Raw genomic sequence first — 15,005 nt, forward strand, 5'->3', positions numbered from 1 at the left:
TAGCCAGTGATGCATGAACAATACGAATCATACTTAAATGATCTCTCTCTCTCTCTCTCTCTCTCTCCAGATGCAGATGTAGGAGAGATTTCGAGATTCCGTTGAATCCCCTTTTCCAGTGCAAGCTTATATATTTGTAAGTGCAAAAATTTAAAAAAATCTGAAAATTATAAGAAAAAAGAACCATTTTTTTTATATTCGAACTCCTTCCATTAAAAAATCTTGCTAGCATGGGGATCATAAACTACTGTGTTTGCGATTGAGTTTTCACTTTCAACCAATCAATAGTGGCGTTACAAAAGAAAGATCTTTATGGTTGGTCCCAACAAAATTAAAGTCTCGGAAACTGTATTATCTTCAGGTTCCAGGTAGTGATGGATGGACAATTATCCTAAACATTTCTGTGTGCTCTAAGTACCTCTCCAGTTATTTCGTACAAGCTGTTCACCTATGCGTGTGTATCATTATTTTTTTGTAGTAAATTGTTTTATTTTCCGCTTTTAAACAAAAATAACATTATGAAAATTAAATTTATCATAAGAAATTTGGGATTAAGTTACAAAATAATGTTTTGTTTAAATACTTAATAGAGTGCTAAATAATACCACTGCTCATCATTATCGTCATCGTCGTTGTACTTTTTTTGTGTGCAATTGTCGCTTATGTCCTCCTCCTCCCCTCCTCTTCAATATCACCTTTTATTCCTTGAGCCATTTTTGTTACTCATGAACAAATTACTACTACTACTACTATTACTACTACTACGTTGCAGTTGTCATTACCTTTATAATAATAATAATAATAATAACAGTTAATACTAATTCTAGTTCTTTTTATAATAATAATAATAATAATGATAATAATAACAGTTAATACTAATTCTACTTCTTTTTATTATTATTATTATTATTATTATTAAGCTACTACTACTACTACCACTATGTTGGCATCATCATTGGCATTATTATTATTATTATTATTATTATTATACTTCTCATATGATGAACAGGCAGTTTGGGTTCTTATTACAGCGAACACGTCAATTTACATTTCATTCAGCGTCATCACGTTAATTTGATTAATCCATATAATCGAAAAGATATCAATCTCCAATCCCACGTGACAAAATGCAGTTTAGCTTAATCATACAACTTCTCAAATACAATCATAGAAACAACTTAACAAATGTTGTCTTTGTCAGGGCTTGGTACGCAAGGTTAGCGTTTATCTGCTACAAATCTTTTGTAAGGGTTACGAATTTTTTTCAGATGTTAAAAGTATAACTATGGAGCTGAATACATTCTCGTAATAGTATATGCATTTTCTCGTCATTTACACGTTGTCAGTTCAAAACCTTTCCTTGTACTTGACCTTACTTTCATCAAAAATATTCACATTTACTCGTAACTTATGTTAATGGACTATATAGTGTATAACAAGTGCGCGCGGAAGCATATGCTTGCAATAATTGAGTGCTTCGGCCATATTGTATTATCCGCCATTTGAGCAAATGTGGAGGATGTTAGTCTTGGGAGATACTAATTTCTAGGTGGATTTTTACCGATCTGGGCCAAAATACTTCAATTTGGATTACATTGATCGTTTACACAATCATCGGAAATTAAAATGTGTGAATTTAAGGGCTGAGTTGGGCTCTTTTGGAGCGGTAATTCAATGGAGAGCGAGGCGAGGCGAACACAGAGGCACAAGCGTCGAGAGCGAGAACATCAGTTGCAGTTGGAGAAATGTACTAGCGAGGGGGACAGTGAGGATGATATAGTGGACGGATCGCCGTCAAAGATTAGGGAAAGGGGGCGATACAAACCCCGAAAGAAAAGGTCTCCCCTTGCTACATATGAAGAGGACATTATTGATGGATTTGCGATCTGTAGTTTTAGGACCATCGATGATTTAGAGGTAAGTTAACTGATTTGTAACCCCTCTTCGAACATTTCGGACCCATTGAAAGATTGAGATCGAAAGGTTAAGTTTGAACTGAAATTCCCCTTGATAGCCTCTGCATCAATTAAAGATTTAAGGTTCTTGGCGTTAGTAGCCATGAAGAGTACTGGAACATTTGCAAAGATAAATAGCTTGCGTGAATATAGAAATTTTCAGTGCCAGACTATGTGTATTGCGGGTCAGTGTACATTTATTGATTATATGAGCTTGGGATTGAGTTGAATACTTTCTTGAACCCCTGTGTGTTGCCGCTGGTCACGAGTCAGTGACCCGCGGTCACTTCACCTGTTGAAGGCTAATTGGTCATGCTTTGATGTTGCTACGTGCACCAGTTGAGTAACAGTTAAATTGTCCTGTCGGATATGCACGTCATATTTCATGGAATTTTAGGCGCATTATTGCATGGGAAATATGCAAGTCAGTGTCAGTAACGCAGTATGAAAATGTTTTTTTTATATTTTATTTTACAACATTGTTTCATTGTTACACATGAATATACCTTTGAGACAAAGTAATAATTAATTTGAAAGTTGGATGTTTTTGGTATATTTCAAGGATGAATTTTACTTTTAATTTTTTATTGCCGGCTAAATATGAAGGACTCGTCATGCTGAAACTCTAATGAGAACCCTATGTGCACCAGTATTTTGACTTAGGCTCCTGTATCATAGGAAGAGAAATATGTGAATTAGAGCTTGCTTTATTGCTGAATGTGTTTTTCATGTGGGTTAATAACTATTTAGAGCTTATGTTGAATTTTTGTTGTAAATCACTTTAAATAAATCTTATCTTCAGAGGATTGTTTTGTAATACTTTAAGCAAACAAAATATTCCTTATGAGTTCTACTTGAACAAAGATTAGTTGCTGTTTATAAAAAAAAGGATACATGTAGTGATATACTTCATGTTAGTAATGCTTGGCAGTGACTGTACTTAGTTGTATGAACATGATGTTGCACTTTTATCTGTTGCTAGGAAAAGCCGCATTATCTCCTGTTTGTGCATAGTGAGCTCCTGTTCAAATTCAGTTTTGTCCTATTTCAAAATGTGTAAACTGTGTAGAAAAAAAACTGAAACTTTAAAACAAAAATCTTCCATGTATCCAATTATAACATACTGCATAATTCATCATTGATAATCCAAAGTTTTAATTTTGAATTGACCACTTTAAATGAAAATTTGAACAAAATTTGTCCTAAGTCTTAACCGAAAAATTCTCCATAATTCCCAACACCATACAGGGTTCTCAATAGAGATGAATATCCCTGCATTTTCATGCTTGGATTTAAATTCAACTCATCTGATGCATGTCTGTTCCAACCTGTGTGTATATATACATATATATATGATGCAGGTTGATTTGGGTCCAAGCATCAATCTTAATTACCCTGGCATAACCTCCTGCATAAGCACTGCTTATAACAACAGATTGTATGCACATTGATAGTTCTTTGTCATCTCTGCTTCCACATCCTGACCTGTTCAAGGTATTTTCCTTGCATGAGGAAATTGCACACTTTCTTCAGTTTTTCAAATAACACTGTAATACATTCCACATTTAAAATTTGGTAATAATTTTTAACAGCTTGTGCGATGTTAACAAAGGGTGTGGTGACCAAGGGTGAGTACTGCATTCAATCAGGTGGGGACATACTGAAATAGCCTGAAAGGTTGAATTGGACTTGATGACAACTAGCAGGTTGCCTGGAAGTATATTTTTGTCAAGGATGAACAGATGACAAATCTAGGTGTGTCCGTAATCTGCGTAATGGAAATATGACCAATATCTCCATACATATGAATGTCACATTACTTCCATAGACAGTCATTCTTAGAAGTTGATTGTGTATTGATAGTGTATTGCAGGGCTCGCAGCATAATTTCAGGAGGAGTTTTGGTCATTTATAATATCACACTACTAATAAAATGATTTTTCATTAAATAGAATTCTGACGTGTAAATTTATGCAGTTGCTTCACCCATACAACAGTTGAAAACAGAAAATAAACAACAGCAGTAAAATCATCAACAGTTAGCTTTAATCCCATGATCACTGGGAGTGTACTGTAGTTTTCTGAAGAATTAAAATAGCATTTCCATTCCATTCAAAGAAACGTAAACACTTGGCATTACACTAAGCTAGCTAGCTAGCTCTCTCTCTCTCTCTCTCTCTCTCTCTCTCTCTATATATATATATATATATATATATATATATATATATATATATATATATAAAAACATGAATTACGATCATTAAATTAAGCAAAAGAAGGAATGAAATAAATAAATCATGCATCCTGGCTGCAAAAAGCAACTACTGTTGGTTCTGTATTGTGCGACTGCTATTGATATATGGTGCAAGTGTATTGTTTCATCGTAGCAAGTGCAGTTATGTGCATTAGTTCATGTTCTCACTAAAGTGAATTAACTGTATGATGTGAAGTATAGAAATATGTAAGCAGGTTGTTATCTTTGTGTAGAAATATGTAAGCAGGTTGTTATCTTTGTGTAGAAATATGTAAGCAGGTTATCTTTGCATAGAAATATATAAGCAGGTTGTTATCTTTGTGTAGAAATATGTAAGCAGGTTGTTATCTTTGTGTTTCCTTCTCCACTAAACTAAACTGGGTTTACATTTTTGTCTGATAAAGCAGAAAAGATCTTAATATGAAACATCTGTTTAATGGTGTATCATAATATAAACTAAAACTGTATTATAATAATTTTGTTTGTTACTTAGGGTGTTAGTAGCCTAGCAGAACTAAGATCAAATGGCACTATTTCAAAATTGATGTTTTGTGATTTACAGGATAGAAATCTTCACAGCATATTTACTAAGCAGATGCAAGTCAACAAACTAGACACTATTTAAAGCTATAATCAATTTTCAGTTTTTAAAAAAGCATCAAAATACAGTGTAATCAAAAAGGATGACACAGAGTTGGATCATTAAAAGTAAAGTAGTTGAAAAGGCATTTAGCATTTCACCCTAGGCTAAACATACCATTTTTGTTGATGAACATCAGGCCTTGTGTTGAATATAAGCAATTCAGAGCACAACATGTAAGTATTTAGTATTACAGATATGTACTTTCAACTGTCCTAACAGATAATCAACAAAAGTTTTGTAATTTTGGAAGGAAGAAATAAATCATTACGGCAATGGGGAGCTGTCATTGTTTCAACAGGGCCCATATGTTGGAGAATCCAGTATTTATAGTTTCAATTTGTGAAGGTGATTTGGTCAGAATGGTCACCGTAGAGCATGGTTGGGCCAAGGCCAGTGTGCAGGCCGGATCTGGCCTGTGACCTGGTTTTATTTGTTAATTTACAGCATAGGGTTTGGCTTTCAAAAATCTCTTACCTGGTCTATGCACTGTCTTGACCTCATGACATCACCCCCACCCCCATTTTGTTTTAATGTATTGGTTTTATGATAGCCATATGGTGGAAAGATAGAAACAGAAGTCCTGTGTTCTTTTGGTGATCTTGAATTCCAGAAATCTACAAGTTTCTCAGGAACTTGGAAAAAAAATAAGTGAAAAATTTATATTTTTTAGTTGCCCTATTTTAAGCAGAATAAGGTTTCATTGTACATGTTCCTTGTACCTTGGCTAATAAAATCATTTGATACCATATGTCATCAGAGGAAAAGAGGATTTCTGCAATTGAAGATGTTGCAGATCTGTCTAACTAGTGTTTGAGGTTGCCATTCTTTTGTTTTGCAATGCATGTAATAAAGTAAAATGAAGAGTCTTAATAATCTAGAGATGTTTGTTTGCATAAGAAATATGCAGTGCTTGAGACCCTTCAGAAATTATTTTTTTTGCTAACTGTAATCCATATTAAGACAGTTTATCATATGGATCCAGTTGTTGTTTGGGTGAATCATTGATGTCTTTGACTGGGTGCTTTTTGTGCATTGATTCTGCAGCAGGTAATCAACTCTGGTGTAATTGCTGCAGATGCACAACATGTGGCTGTTGAGACATTGTGTTGAGTTGCTGGATACTCACCCATCTACCATGGATCTTCGGTGTGGAGGGGAATCACTACCATGGATCTTCGGTGTGGAGGGGATAACTGCCCACTGTGATGGATATAGTAATAAAAAATTGTCGGAGCTGTACTGAATTACCCTTTGTACTTACTTACAAGAAGAGTCCAGCTACAAATTGCATAGTCCCAGATCTACCATTGCATAATGTGCCTAGATATGGGCCTGTGGAGTTTGTTATGAGTAATTAGTAGAACAAACAACATAGAACCTGATTTGCGGGTGCACAATATGCTTTTGAAGTTTGGCATCTTTGTTGCTTGCAGTTTGACTTGACGAGTATAGTGTTTAGAATGTCTGCTGTAGATGCAGAAGGTCACAGGTTTGAACCCTGGCCAAGCCATACCAGACAAATATGGTACTAGCAGCTGCCTCACTTGGCACTCAGAATTAAGATTTTAATGTTAGGTCTGGTTGGCCTGGTGTCGTGATAATGCAACTGGGTGGGACGTGTCACATGTCCAGTGTATCCCCCAGGGGTGTAAAATTGAGGGTAAAAAAAAAGACCCTTGGTGTCAGAACTGGGGGTCTGATCCGTACTTTTTCAGCTTGAAATAGGATATTGCAACTTGCACAACATACTCTCTCTTTCTCTCCCTCTAAACATACAAATAAACCAACATGCACCATTAACAAGCAAATGCATCGTCCATTCAAAGGTTAATTGTATTAGTTTTTCTTTTAAAGTCGTGCTTTTAACAGTCTCCTTATAATTGTTTTGAAGCAATATTATAGACCAACACATTACATATAAGCCGATACAAACAGCCAAATAAATCTTTTTAACCAAATGGCAGTTAGTTTACTGCCTGTCATAAAATGTGTACTATCATCGGTTTCATTGTACTTTATCCTAGAATACATTTATCCAAAAATCAAGGAGGATACTGATTTATCTTCTTTCTAATAAGTTACACTTGAACTTTAGGATCTTTCTTTCATTGCAGCAAAGCTAAAAATCATCAAAATTTGCAATTACCCTTTGACTTTGTAATCCAAATAACGATTTGTCTCGGCCAGTTCACTGATTTTTTTGTTGTGAAAGAATGTTTTGGGTTATAATGTTTTCTCCAGCTATCTTGTGGCAAAGGATGGCAGATTTTAAAAATTTTTTTAAACCCTGTCACAGAAGGATTATTCATTTTTGGAGTCTTCGCAATCATGCGATTAGAAATCACACTGGTAATCCTAATGGATGTGCTGTATTCCAGTCAAGGGAATTATTGTCTCCATTTTTCATTAAAGTTAGGTCTACAGTTACTCTTTTGTGTTCTGCTTCTTTCACTTTCTTCGCTAATGATTCTTAGTGCATGCTGTTTTAAGTTGGAGATCATTTTCTAGTGCAACAAGCATTGAGACCTGACCTGTTGCTGAGCTCGCAAGATTATGGGAAGCTACTCAGTCATAACATTGCCTATGCTAGTCTGGTTTCGTTTCTTATGTTCCCTGCGTTGCACTCTGCTAGAGGAGTGTAACACAGGGAGCAAACAAAGCAGGGAACCAGTCAGTGCCTATGTTCGAAGTATAATGATGCCATCCCTTGTCCAAAGCATTGATAAATTTTGATTGCATTATGCGAATCCTTTGCATCAAAAAAATGTATGGCAACAAGACGTGTGCATCAGTTTTCTATAGCGTGCATCCCTGATGCACAAATGTGTGTAAAGGGAAACACAGCATGTCTTTGGCATGATGCCTTAGTACTAGACATCACTACAAACTGCCACACTGTAGACATTGTAGAGACATGACTCAAAATGTTTAAAGCTGTATTAAAATTTAAACAAAAAAACCCAAACACAAACACATAAGCAAGTATATACAGTACACATTTAACAGCAGGTTGTGTGCTATCGGAATACATCTGTCCTTCAGTGTACTCCCTTTAATTATAAATTTGATTCTGGATATAAGATAGTAATGCTTTTGTCTACCATGACTTAAATTAAAATAAAATTACAAGCGTTCAAATTTTCAATATCCTTCATCTCAGGAATTTTTATTAAAACATTGTACTTTAACTTTTTTCTTAAAAAGCTTTTGTCTCAAATTTGCCACTGCTGTATAGAGTCAGTGTCAGACTCAAAGTTACCTGTGTCTGTAAGAAGAGCTACTGTAATTGATTGGTGTCTAATAAGCCACTGTTATAATCCATCAGTGTCAGCTCAGGTATGCTTGCTGTAACAACAGTACATAGGACAGCTGTAATAACCTCTAGCACTGAAACAGCAGGTCACCACATAAGCTGTTGTTGTTGTTAGGGTTTAACATCATTTTTCAGCACAAGATAGGCTATATGTGGCAGCCAGTATAAATGTTGGAGGCTGAACCCTGGAAAACCCCAGAAAGAACCACCAACCCATGAGAAGCTACTGGCAAGCTTTCTCATGTACCCACATTAGCTGAGCACGAGACTCGAACCCATGCATACAGAGGTGAGATGGCAGTGAACTATAATGGTGAGCACTTTAGACCACTAGGCTACTCTGGGCCCTTTTATGTTTTTTTGTTTTTTTTGTGGTGGTTTTACTGGCATTTTTAATACATTATTGGCTATTTGATGTTCTGGAATTGGGAGCTAAGTGCCTTGCCAAGGGCATATGGAGGCTGCAGACCTGAGCTGGCCTGGGTTAGGATTGAACTGGTGTTCTTGGATAACAAGACTGATGCTCTTCCAGAATGAACTATCACATTCCCCCACTAACACTCTGTAGTTAAACCCAAGCATTCAGGCAGGTATGTCCTGCTGTTGCTTATGATGGTTGCTAACAGTAACCAGATTTGGATAAAATGCTGATCTGTTGTATTTGTCACTAGTGAGCAAAAGTGCTAAAACACAACACAATAGTGTATAGTGTTTTATCTACAAATGGCTTCATGCAAGTCATTTGACTTGTCAATGCAAGAAACAGCCAAACCTATGAGTTTTATTCTAGCCGATGATCAGTTTTCCGTAGTTTTTAAAATATAATTACATTGTTTAAATACACAACGAAAATATTAATTATATAATGTGAATAAAGCCAATAAGGCAATTCCCTTGCCAGAAGCATGTGAACATTATATATTTGTTAAAAAATCTTGTTGAAGGTTTTATGTCATCAGACATAATCTGAGCATATGTGACAAGGCGTTTATTGTTGGCTGTGTCCGCGTTTCATCTGCCATTGCTGTCACAAATGACAAGTTTTGCATGTCACATAAAAGGCTATCCTCAATGTTTGATAGGCGTTCGAGTAACTCTGAAAAGGTAGTAGCCAAGTCATTGGTAGAATTCTTCAAAATGCCAATGGCATCAATTTCTAAAACCGCTAAGTCGTTTATTGAATTAAAAAGAGATTTGTATTTTTAAAAACAAGGATGTCTTCTACAAAAGGCTAATGTACACACTTAAGTTGCAATTTCATTGCTATGTCTTGTTTGGAAGAATGTTTTTGTAACCCTGCATTCAAATCTGCCTGGTGTTGTGGACCTTCAATCAGCAGTTTAAGTGTTCTGGCAACCCAGCATGCCTTGCCAGTGTACTGTTCTGAAAGTTATTGATGTTTGCACATTGGTCATGGTGTTTTTTTTTTAGCCTCTGTACATATATGGCAAAATATAAAGGTGTCTTAACTGTAACAGTCTTCACTTGACTTAACTTCTTTTGAAAACGTAGTCAGCTGTGTTTTTATTCATTGCTGCACAAAAGTCTTCACTCAACTTCTTTTGAAAATGTAGTCAGCTGTGTTTTTAATCATTGCTGCACAAACTATGTTTTATCTTACGAGTAACTATTACCTCATCTTTGGATGATGAAGGCTCCACTCGTTCAATAACAATACTATTATCATCGGTCGGTCATAAATGCGGTCCAAGAGATAATTTTATTGTTTTGGACCTATTTTATTTTGTTTGCCCAGGACGCCGTTTTCAATCAAATGCTGACAGTATATTGGAACAATGCAAGGCATAAAACTGAGTGAATGGAAATTGTTGCTTCATCGCGTGACAAAGGTGCACATAAAGTAATAGTTTCTCATGAGAACGACTTTAAACTCACGTTTTTTTTCACACTTCTTTTTTGTTTGTGGTGATTATATGGTTCTAACATTCTGTTGCTACAAATGATGTGACAGTTGCAGGTCACATAAGGTCAGCTCCAGGCTCCACACTCAGTTTTAACCCTATCTGTTATGATAACATTAGTGTAAGAAATGATGTACACATATTTTCTGTTTGGGAGAGTTGTAATCTAGTCATTAAAGTAGTTAGACTAAACCTTAATTTTCTTTTAATCAGCAAAAGGTAACACGGGTGTGTCAATTTACCTACCGGTGATGATTTTTAGACCAAACATTTGTGTTTTGTTAACGAGTAAATTGTAACATTGGGATGTGTCAATTTACATATCGACGACTATTTTTGTGTGTCAAATCGGAACAGTCTGTGTATTTGATGCATCACGCATGGGTAGATAAACCACTGAGAGTATCATTCTGTTTCCAGACAGAAAGCAATGGTCACTGAGATGTGCATTTTTGCATAATGCATTGTCTAATAAAGTCAGTTAAAACAACTTTATGTGATTTCACCACAGAACTCAAAATCAGCAGTCGATGGATTGCAAGAGGCCTGTAAATTTCTTGTCAGATTCCTTAACTGTCTGTTGCCATTCAGTGCATTTGCATAATGTATTCTGTAATAAGGTCCGACCTCGCTGCAAGACTTGAAATCACCAGTAGATGGCTTGTAAGAGGCCTGTAAATTTCCTGTCAGATTAGCAGCTTTCATAAATGTCTGATGCTTTGTCAAGTTTCACTTGTTGCCAGTCAATGTTTATTTATGATGCTATAGCAGATTTATGAAAATGTTAATGATTGTATTTGACCAAGTTGTCTTGGAACTAACCACTTAATATTGTGAGGTTCAATTGCTCCCCAACACAATTAGGGTTAGACTTATATTTAAAAAGTGACATTAATTCATCCTCAAAATAAATTAAATCATTAGCACCACTGATGTGTTATTACTTTGAAAATACTCTGTGCCTGGTTTTTGATTAATGATACTGTTAGATATATTCCATTTTTAAATTTTACTGGGACTGATAAATAAAAATTGCTTTTGATGCCAAAGAAATGGGTTTGGTTTTAGTACTTTAATGCACAGCAACACAAGAAGGTTACTTAGGGCCGAAACAATTGGAGTAAAGTGCTTCGCCTTAGGACACTCCATGGTAGCTCACTCGGGTTGATCCAATGATAAAATTCAAACTCATACCCTTGCAGTTGCATGTCTGGTGCTAACTACTGAGACACAATGGCTCTTAAAAAAATACAGACACAGAACTATGAGGTTTTCCTGTCTCAAAACATCTTGAAGATGCAAATTTGTTAACTAATTTGTTACAGTGATAGCAATTTTAAGAGAATAATATTCTATTTGAAAACACAGCCGTTATTTGGAAACAGTGATATTCAGGGTGTATTTTAAAAGTGCACTTGTCAGCAATCCTGAGATTTTCCCGAAATCGACTGGATTTGCACAACTAGTAACTTATGGGCATGTAGTTTATATAAGATAAGTGCACGATAGGTGGTGCTATGCAGAAAAAGTAGCAAAAACTTCAAATACTGTGATACCATATAACCCATGATATTCTTAGGAAGCTACCATACACTCACATATAGGTCAGATCCACCTGGAAACTGCATAGATCCAGATTTCCCATTTCATAATGCACTGGCAGATCTGGATATGCAGTGTATAAAAAAGGTAATCAGTAGAATAAAGTTGGTACATTTTGTATCTAGGCAAATATGTCCTCCAGGTGGTGTCTTCCCCATATCTATTGATGCAAGTGTGGGCATATCAGGATTTATGTTACGTTCATGTACATATTTCATAGACTGTGCTGTGCTTGATAATGAAAAAACTCAAAACTGTTAGAAATTTTTTAATGGTAAAATTTTTAGTTAATAAGTGAACCAGCACCTTGCAAAGAGATAAGCAAGTTCTAGCCAGGAAGAACATTTACAGTTTTGTTTGGATTACATTTTATAAAGGGTGTGACATGGCAGTCTGAACTACAAGAACTATAACAACTTAAAATGAGTGTCAGCATGTTCAGAGATTCAACTTTTAACTTGTATTATCAGGTGTGTGATTGAATCCTGTTGCTGATCAATAAAATGGCAAATAGTTCCTTGCCTTTTGCTATGGCCACTTTGACCTGCAAGTGGACCAAAATTAGAAATACCATACTTACAATGTAGGCTGATCTTCTTTCTAATAAGTTACTCTTTAACTTTAAGATCTTTCTTTTATTGCGGCAAGCGAAAAACTGACAAAATCTGCAATGACCCCCTGACTTTGTAATCCAAATAATGCATTTTTCTCGGCAAGTTTACTGATTTCTTTGTTGTGATAGAACGTCTTGGGTGATAATGTGTTCTCCAGATATCTTGTGGCATACAATGGCATATTTTTTAAAATTCTTAAACCCTGTCATGAAAGGATTATTCACTTTTGCATGAAATCACACTGGTAATCCTAATGGATATGCCGTACTCCAGTCAAGGAAATATTTTCTCTTTTTCATTAAAGTTAGATCCACAGTTCCTCCTTTGTGTTCTGCTACGTTCACTTTCTTCACTAATGATTCTTAGTCCACACCATTTTAATCTGGTTATCACTTTCTAGTGCAACAAGCATTGATGTTAAACATCTGGACGACATCTTGATGAGCTCGATGGAAATATTGCTTGAGAGCTTGCGAGATTAGGGGATGCTACTCCATCATAAACATTGCCTATTCTTGTCTGGTTCCCTGTTTTATATGCTCCATGTGTTGCACTCCGCTATACAAATAGTGGAGTGCAACGCAGGGAGCATACGAAGCAGGGAACCAGACTGTGCCTATGCTCAAAGTATACATGATGCCATCCCTCATCCAAAGAACTGGATATTAAATAAATCCTGATTGATTTGTGCCAATTCTTTGTGTTAAAAAAAATGCACGGCAACAAAACGTGTGCGTCAGTTTACTCCAGCATGTGTCTCTGCTGATGCACAAATGTGCGTAAAGGGAAACGCTGTTTATTAGACTAAAAGCTAGGTCAAGACATTTATTCCTACTGAGATATATGACATGAGTATTGCATGCCTCCAGTCCAACTCTCTCCTCACTACATGTCCATCCCTTATACATAATTTTTTATTGGTACTTTGGTAACTTGTGCCTTCACTTGTACTTCAGTCCATGGTTTTGGATCCCATTGTATGTGCAGGGGTAGAGGTGTATAGACTGATTTCATCCCAGGAGCCTTAAAAGAATCCTGGGGAGTACAATGAGGGAAAATGGCCAAAGAGCATAAATCTTGAATACTGCATTGTTTCAGTTTGTTATTTTATCTTTCTCTCAGCCAGCATGCCTCAACTTGTCAGTTTTATAGTGTCAGATGAGGGTCTTACATGTAGCTGAAAGACAGGAATGTACAGGTTGTAGGGTGTAAACACTGTGTATTTGCAGTGATAGCTGTGGGCAATTTATTTGCCATGATACCTTAATATAGCCATTTATAGGCCTTTAACCTGTATATGTTGCCAGTAAGCTTTGCAATTTTTTATTTTTTTGTTTGATTAGCTGACCTGGCCATAAAGCCTTCCGAGGTAAGGTTATGGTCTGGTGTCTGGCAGTGTTGTTCTTTTCCGCCTGCTTTAGACCATATCTTCTGGAAAACTGCACAACTGATCACAGCTGATGGCTAATGCACAATCAGATATGGTTGAAGATCCAGAAATCTTCCAGTAACCTTTTATTAAAAATATAACCAGTCAACATAATTTAAAATGTTTCATTAGTTTGAGTCCAACTAACCCATATTTCTTTTCAAATTGCTTTGGCTTTTTGATAGTTATCAGCCACATGAGACACTTGTGCCCACTTGGGCTTCTTGTTGTTTAAATGGATTTTGTTAGGCATTATCAGGGCTCAAAGAAGACCAAGTATCCTATGTTCTATAAATGGTTCAAGTTTGAGAATGAAATATTTCAGAATATTGCCAAATGCAAGTTTAGTTGAAAAAAGATTTTGTTCAGTTTGATCTAATTTTGGCAGCAGACTATTGGCCATGGCCTGATTTCCAATCACATCAGGAAAAAAATACTTAGGCATAAGAATTCTTCGCATTGATCTGAAATTTTCTTTCAGCAGTCTTAGTTTCTTCATGAAAGTGAGAAAAGTAATTATTTGTAAGAATTGATTTCTTTCTATTCACCCTTGTGATGCATGATCGTGTAGTACTAATAACATGAAATAATGGCTCAAAAGCACATTCTGTGGTCCAAAAAAGGGAACAATGGAAATGGATAATCATGCTGGAATTTTAAACATGTAACGAGACCTGTCAACTCTTACAATTTTGCCTTAAGTCTTATGAAATATACCCGTAAAATACAAACTTATGACATACAAGCAAAAATTAAGGAAAAATAATCATTGCCGATAAATCTGGAAAATTTGTTCATCTGTGTTTGATTTGGATCCTGGCTTCCTATTAGAAGTAGTGGAATTGGTCAGGGAACCAGACTAACTTCACAGCAGCACATCAGATGCTTTAAACTGACATATTTGTTAATGCAAAGCGTCTGGATGATCAAACTGTTGATCATAGATTTTGTTTTTAATGGTGTCCAGCAAGCGATGCATGTTTGAGACAAAAGGGGAAATAAGCTTCTTAAAAAGTGTTAATAATCAACACAGAAAAATAAAAAGGAATATTCAGATTCTTGTGAATATAAGCTGGAAGGGACACACTTATGTTTATTGGACATCCCATGCCGATTTGGGTACGACATATGGTAGGAAATATAATTGCCGTCGTCATGTGAAATGGACAATAGAATTTCCAAGAATTACATCAAGTTGGGTGATAGCAACAAGCCATTGAGCTCCATAGGGTTTGGAACTAAAATTTGTGCAACTGTACTAGTAGTAAATAAA

At 35.9% G+C, this 15,005-nt stretch overlaps 1 protein-coding gene across 2 annotated transcripts in view; it reads left to right on the forward strand.

Moving 5' to 3' along the window:
- The first annotated feature begins 1,493 nt into the window (after positions 1 to 1,493).
- The window catches only part of LOC149775332 (uncharacterized), a 283,479-nt gene continuing 269,967 nt past the window's right edge, over positions 1,494 to 15,005 (forward strand). For both annotated transcript variants that reach the window (XM_089944066.1, XM_089944067.1), the window contains exon 1: positions 1,494 to 1,917. In XM_089944066.1, the coding sequence (XP_089800192.1) occupies positions 1,675 to 1,917 (243 nt within the window). In that variant the 5' untranslated portion in view covers positions 1,494 to 1,674. The remainder of the gene's footprint in view (positions 1,918 to 15,005) is intronic.

Source organism: Sinohyriopsis cumingii, chromosome 19, assembly GCF_028554795.1.
Source record: "Sinohyriopsis cumingii isolate HCF-2022 chromosome 19, ASM2855479v2, whole genome shotgun sequence".
In the NCBI taxonomy this organism is placed as follows: domain Eukaryota; kingdom Metazoa; phylum Mollusca; class Bivalvia; order Unionida; family Unionidae; genus Sinohyriopsis; species Sinohyriopsis cumingii.